Here is a 7,540-nt window from a genome sequence, read left to right on the forward strand (position 1 = left end):
AGTTCTATATTGTACGTTATCAGAGCACCTGCCATACCAAATTTTAGAGTTCTCCTATTTTAAAGTTTTAAAATACTCGCACCTTTACGAATTTCATCGTTCTAACCTGATTCACGGATTACTAATTTGTATTTATTAAGTGATTTACCCCAGACTAGATTGTGTAGGTACTGGGTAGCATTGTAGGGTTAGGCATTGAAAATCATGTTATTATAAATCGAAATACAGCTTGTATTAATTTAGATTTTCTCTACTTTGCTTTGGTTAATATGTACTTGGTTTAGCTAAAGAGTGTTGTGCTTAACGAAAAAAAAATTACCTTATCTTTATTAAATTCCATTAATGCCTAAGAGCAGGGGGTTTTCTGTGGTTAGAAATAATTTTAGTGAAAGCATTTAAATCAACTTGCGAAAGGTAAAGAAAAGTTTGTATTCTAAATTGCTAGCATTTTAGTGCGGGAAAAATATTGCTAAAGAAAATTCTGTTTCTCTCATTGCATTTCTAAGCTGCTTTTACTCAAAAGCATCGAAGAAAATAACAAGAATTAGGAGCTGATTATAGAAACATGGTTGCTACATGAGGACTTTTGCTAAAAGAATATTGAATAGGTGTTTTACTTTTATGCCAAATATTTGAAATTGCATTTTATTTCATTTCAGACATTTCATAGATCGTTAAAAAATGTTCTAGATTTTATAGAATTGGGCGTAAAATATTCAGGTGAATTTAGATTTCCAGTATCAAAAGTAAAAGTATGGTTTAGATGAAAAATGAAATGAATGTAAGAAAGAATCACGATAAAAAAAAGTGTCTTGAAGAATGGGGGAAATTGGCTGGTCGCACAGACTTTCAACCAACATGCATAGAACCTAAGTTATAATGTAACTCGCACCATGTAATAAAGAACCTGGTATATATAATTTTTACGTTGGCTTCTTATTCGGTCTTCAATGTTGCCTATTATTTTGCAGGTTTTTCTTTAATCTTTGCGGATTTCTCATCATTATCCCATAAAACCGTCAGTAGTAGGTTGCCGAATCCTTTTTATTTTACTAATATAGCTTAAATATGGTAGTAATAAGCGTTAAAACAGTTTTCGCGTGAAACCCTAATAGGTAATCAAACGTGATAAGGGAGAGGGGCGTTATTGAATGCCATGTTAAAGTCTAATACGCACAAAATCTTTTTATGTTGGTAAGCTAATTTTGAATCATAAATAGGTATGAAATAAAGTTTATTTTTCAGGAATTGGTACATTGTTAATATAGAAAACAGAAGTAAATACAAGCATAATGCCAAACTTTAACATCGACATATTTGTTGATTTTTTTCGTTGTAACAGCTATCATCAATTGTACGTTATACTGGAAAATATTTACAAGGAATTTAAACCATTTGGTGGAGATCAACTACCGTTTACAAGTCAAGAGCTTGAAGAATCCAGATCACAAGATCTCGCAAAGCAAGGTTTGATCAAAGCAGTTTTGATGGAATGTTGGTATGCTTACGAGACAAAGGAACTAGTGCCACTCCTAAGAAAAAATCCGCCAAAGATCAGTTACAATAATCCCAACGTGATTAGTGTGACATATTCAGAGGAAGCGTTTGTTTGGAAATTTTTAACAATGTATGGTGTAGATGTACCTGGCAGCAGATATAATCCAATAGGAATGGGTTACTACTCGGACATCTTTTATGATATCTTCTTTGGTAACTACACAGAATTCATGGAGCACATTGACAAGTTTTCAGAACAAAAGCTTCAGTTGACATTGGCCCAAAGAGAGGGATATGGACGGTTCACGCTCTTGTTTGCCCCCATTATTGGCAGAAGATTGGTTAATGTCGACAAGGAAATCTTATTTACTGACGAGATGAAGAAAGAATATAAAGACATGTATCATGGAGAGAATGAGAACAGACATGTTGATATCATAGAAAAGCTGTTGGTTCTTGGAGCAGACCCCAATGCTCATGATTGTGCTGGACTTACTCCGCTTTACCATGCTCTCCAGTTGTTCCCAGAAGACCGCAAAGAGGCCATGGCCATTCTTCTCAAACACGGAGCAAATCCAAATTTCGATACAGCTGTGGATAAATTGAGAATTCTTATGGATACTGCAAGGCTATTCTACGACAAACCTGATGATTACTGCGATGTTATCGATATGCTTATGGATTACAATGCTAAACCAAGGCACTACAGGCAATACAGGTTTATAAGATGTGCAACTGAAGTTCGAGGTTCGTTACAGTTGGCTGTAAAGGTACGAGAAGGTCTACCAATCCAAGAAAATGAGTGTGAATTGTCTGAGTGCTCCAAGTTTGCAGCTAGGAAGTGTAGCGCTTGTAAACATGTGTTCTACTGTTCTCTGAACTGTCAGAAGCTTGACTGGAGATTTCACAAGCCCACTTGTCTCAAGAACAGGAAAGCTAAAGATGAATCACCAGTTGAATAAGTTTTTATAAACATGTTATGCAATCTGCACATGATTCAATTGTGTACCTCAATAAAAACATTATATTCTGTTTTGTACGATTTGTTGAATCTTTGAGACCATTTTGTTCATTTTTTTTATCTTCTTTCATTTGACAGTGTGTGAATAATTTTTTTCAGAACAAAAAATGTTACACGTTTCCAGGGGTTGTGGTTCAGCAAATAATTTAAAATTGGAATTGTCGGAAAGTTGAATAGTCTGTCAGGGTGTACCAAGTCTAAAACAGGTTTCTGGATTTAACCAAATTGAAGGAGAGAAAAAGCAAAAATTCATGTCCGTCTGTCGACTACATTGTGTTTTTTTTTCATTTAATGTAATGTATTGCTTAATTTAACCCACATACCCCTGACAGTAATTGATCATTAATATCTTATTTTCTTAATTTATGTGGGAAGTTTGATTTAAAAAAAAAACACGAATTTTAACAAATTTTGCCTTAAAGACCAAATTACAAGGTCATTATTGAATTTAAATGCAAATGAGAAATACTTAATTCCTTAAGAGTTACAAGAATTGCCTAATATTTTCCTAATTTTACACGCGTTTCTGTGTTCTGTGCACTTAATGTGTACTTGAAGTAAGGGGGGGGGGGGGACATTTGCGAAATCGGTGATTATGGGCGTTGTCTTGTTGGCAAAAAGTTTCCTTTTGGTATGTAATTTATGATACTTAATCTGTAGGTCTATCTGTAATGCATGCTCTAACGTACATAACATGTTTGTAAGGAAAATTTGATTTACTTAGTTGCTTCAATAAGTTAGCAGAATTTTCTGTGAAGATTTTTATGAACAATGTATGAGCATCTACTCTACAATTCATTTGGTCCGTCAATCTGTCTGTATTGCTGTATGTATAGAGAGTACAAATCCCCCCCACCTCTCCCGCCAATTTATTGTATCATGCCGCTAGTAATTAGAACATAGTGGCAGTCTAGTATTTATCGCAATTAATCTTAGGTGGTATTATTTTATTTAATGCAATGTCAAATATTTGTCTTGAGAGCAATTAGTCTGTGAAAGCCTGTGTAGTGTGTACTGAATCTAAGATTAAAATTTTGGGTTTAAACTACATTTATCCCCTTTATCATATTGAGAACTCAAAAATTAGTGTATTTTTTCAGTCCATTTGGCATTTACTGTTAAATTAAAACTTCGAGAGAGAAAAAAAATTTTTTGTTGAATTGTCTGCTACGTTGTTGATCAGCTGATTACTTACACATAACTTCCCCATTTCCCTACCTCCTTTAGAACCTTTCCCATTTTCTTGGTAAGACTCTCCCTTTTTTTACCTTCCCCCTTCCATTTTTACTCTACTCGTAATCCCCCGGCGTTAGAATTATGTTGCCTGATTGCCATATTAATTACACGATTTTTTTCATAAACCCAACGCTAAAAATTTGTTTGAAATTAAAGATAAGCATTTTTTAAATATAATAATATTTTTGTTTTATTTTTAAAAGATAAATTTATATAGAACTGGCAACCTTGACCGATCACGCCATCTGTCTGTCTGCTTCCTAGAGTTTCATTCCAAGTTTCTGTTTGTTTCTTTCTACTACTTCTACTATTTAGTACTAGGACTAGGTTATCGTTGGAACTTTGGTTCTATGTTGTATGTACAATGTATATATTTGTTAGTGAATATTGCAGAGAAAGCCAGATTTGTTATATTACGCATTGTGGTTATTAATCAGTTTTTGGTTTTAAGTAAAAAAAAATGTATATGTTCTAGAATTATTTGTCATACACCTAATTGAATAGTAAAATTATCAATGTCTAAACAACAAATCCTAAAAATATCAAGAAGAAAAATGTTTTATTTTTCCAATGCTCTTTGAATGTTCTGATCGGATTGTAATTTTACTATAAGCTTTACTCATTTTAAGGCAAAGCTTTTTTTATAACCTCAATCTTCCCTTGAGGCTAGTGGCAAATTCGCAAGTATTTTACAAATTATAAATGTTAAATTGAAAGTGTGCTAAAATATTGATTAAAAAATCTTTTTCAAAATTATAAAATTGTATATCTATTCTATATGCTTTCTAAGCTCATAACAGACACACGTAAACATGCAGGCCTGTATTAACATGTGTAAAAGTGCTTGTGTCGCTAAGTCTTGGATAAAGAGTAAAGACAATTTTTTGATACTCAAAAATATGAGTAGCTTTAATGTGTTGTTTTGAGTGGAGATGGTACACCCTTTACGCTAATGCTAGATGATATATATCCTTAAAACGAAAACTTTACTCTTAGATTTCAAAAAGTAAGGGGGTGGGATATTAATTTTGATTGTTATGTATGAATTATTAATTTTATAGCGTGTGTACAATTACATCATTTAATCTTTTGACTTGTATACCTTTCCTTAAAGTCTAGAGTTTATAGGTTAACTTAAAACTGAGTGTGTATAGCAACGGCGAGATGCAAACGGCCTGACTCAAATTTTCTAAATTCCTTGAAAGTTCGCCATTATTATTTATGACCTGATCGTATCATGGATAGAGGGAAGGTAAAAAGATTTAATAATTTATGATATTCAAGTTTGATTAATAGTTTTTATTGTCTGAAATGTCTAGGCCTAATGCATTCGATCTTGGCATTTTCTTATTTAGAAACATTATTTGAATACACTTCAGATAATATTTAGGATTCAGTATAATATCTAAAGAATTATCAAATACACTTTTCCTTACACCTTCTATATTCACGCAAATACGCAGTTTCTATTAATGTAACACGCTTTTTTTTACTTTCATGGGATATGGAAACTTTGTTGCTATTAACAAAATCTATCGCTGTAAAAATACTAGCTGCTTTGCCCATAGAATGTTGTTAATGTGTTATAATGCAAATTATGTTTTATAATGTATTGATAAATTAAGTCCTCTTGTTTCTTCAACCATAACCTCTAGAGGCGGGCATAGCACAATGTCATATATTGATGTAACTAAATTAGATCTTCAATTTTGACCATAGCTCATCCAACAGACAACCAACCCATTGATTTCATGCTACCTCTGTCTTGAAGTCTCACCTGATTATAAGTTGCGTCTGTTCTTGAGCCAAGTTATTCTTCCAATTAATACTTTTTACCTTCACGCGCATGGTATTGAAGAAAAATTAATATTTTGAGAGTCTTGGAATTTAGGAAGCATCCTCCCCTAAAATAAATTAAAAACTTCCCTGGACTTAGCTTCCCTGTAAAGGAGACATTTCGTCCAGTGGTTAGCGAGATCTTTCGGTACAGAAAGACACGCATCCTGCCTGTTTCATATGAGAATAGCATAAGTTTGATGGTGTTATATTTAGGAAATGAACTTTACAGTTGAACCCTGACCTGTGTTATCTTAAATATTATTCAGTAATGATTGTTTGCAATAATATATAATTAAGATAAGTTTCTAGTTAACCTTGCAGACTTTTATATCATTTTCATACCTGTTTCTTTTTATTTATTTTTAATGGAAATTTCTTTTTAGTGGTGCACTTAGTCTTAGTTTATATTTCACTGTTTAAACACAGAAGATACATTTTAAATATTTATTTCTTAGTTTGACGTTGGAATTACTTTAATGTATACTATTTTGTCTTAGATATATTCTAAGATTTTTTTTTGTTTTGGTCATTAATGGGATTGTTTTCTAAAGTTATTAGGTAATAATGTCGATAAAGTTACAATTTTTAACTGTTTACAGGGGTGTATATTCTGCACAAGATTTATTTTTTTTCCCCGGCTACAAAATTTTTTATTTTTTTCCCCCCCTAGTTTTTTCTCTCCAAGTAGGGGGGAAAATGAAAAAATATTTAAAGAACTCTATATTTTACTTATTTTATCCCTCATACCACACATTTTTTTAGTTTTTTTCTCCAAGGAGGGGGGGGAAATGGAAAAAATGTTTTCAGTTTTCTTAATTTTTACATTTTTTTTCCCTCCAACCACTAATTTTTTATTTTTTTTCCCCCCCCCTTAGCCGGGGATCCCATGCAGAATATACACCCCTGACTGTTTATCTTTTAAACATTACAATTCAAAATTAATTTTCTTGAGTTTATGTTCTAATTTAGTATTCTTTTATCAAATAATAGTTTTTACCAGTTGTTCTAGTAATCTAAATATTAATCTTATTGGAAGAGCTACTTAGGAATAAAATATTGTTTATTTTTACTTTTATATTATTCCTCTTTATGAAAATAAAAAAAATATGAGCTTGATTTTAGTCAGTTCCGAGATATCTCATCTTTTAAATAAACTTAATTCTAGAATTTTTGGGTAAAGTTTGACGTCATTGTGACATGATTTGCACATATACTCTAAGATATTTGTTTAACTTTCTCTTCATTTATTCAAGATTATGTTTTCTTTCTTTTAAAATAAATATTTTATTTCTTTTAAGATTCGATATTAATATTGATTTTGGTTAATTTGTAATTAAATATCTTTGTAGCTTAGTATTTAGTAACATAATATTTTATAGTAGGCTTATCAGCCACTTACAGTTTTCAGTAAACAAAAGGGAGGGGTGTTTGTTAAGTAAACATTACAAGTGATGGACATATGTGCTATTGCTCAATTCAATAACATTTTTGTGCCTTTTGAAAAAAAAATGCATATATATTTTACCTTTTCTACCAAACTGAACAAAAATTTTATTCGGCCCAAGGACCTATAAAACATAAGCCTTCTAAAAGATTGTTGGGGTGTCTGTCCTTCATATTTATTTTTTTAATTTGGCTTATCATAGGCGAGTTTTTTTGAGGCTAAAATAATTTTACAGTATATCGTTTTTTCATCAGCCAAAGTAGTAATCTTATTAATTTTTCATTGGATTATTCAATTTAATTTACTTGTTACATAGCATCAGGAGTTTGTATGTTTCTTCACAATAGAACATTTTTTTATTTTCAAGAGGCATCAGAGCTCATAAATTCTAATCTTGTTTATTATTGAAATTTTAAACTATTCATCATTTGTTACTCATTGTATTTTAGTTTAGCTGATAAGATATAAACAAATTAATAATTATATATATTTTTTTATAGGTA

General features: G+C 31.4%; 1 protein-coding gene across 2 annotated transcripts; it reads left to right on the forward strand.

Moving 5' to 3' along the window:
- The first annotated feature begins 657 nt into the window (after positions 1-657).
- On the forward strand, positions 658-3,661 carry LOC145316525 (uncharacterized). Of its 2 annotated transcripts, none has more exons than XM_080157096.1 (2): positions 658-720; positions 1,246-3,661. In XM_080157096.1, exon 2 carries the CDS (start codon positions 1,293-1,295, stop codon positions 2,457-2,459), a length of 1,167 nt encoding a protein of 388 aa, XP_080013222.1. In that variant the 5' UTR covers positions 658-720; positions 1,246-1,292; the 3' UTR covers positions 2,460-3,661. The 2 variants fall into 2 exon arrangements, with proteins under 2 accessions (XP_080013222.1, XP_080013223.1); XM_080157097.1 differs by having other exon boundaries at positions 1,383-3,661.
- The last annotated feature ends 3,879 nt before the right edge of the window (positions 3,662-7,540 follow it).

Source organism: Acartia tonsa, chromosome 4 (assembly GCF_053477335.1).
Source record: "Acartia tonsa isolate MP-2025a chromosome 4, ASM5347733v1, whole genome shotgun sequence".
NCBI lineage: Eukaryota > Metazoa > Arthropoda > Copepoda > Calanoida > Acartiidae > Acartia > Acartia tonsa.

What these genes read in the sequence shown, in the direction of transcription:
- LOC145316525 (XM_080157096.1), top strand. Translation starts at nt 1,293, where the DNA reads ATGCCAAACTTTAACATCGACATATTTGTTGATTTTTTTCGTTGTAAC.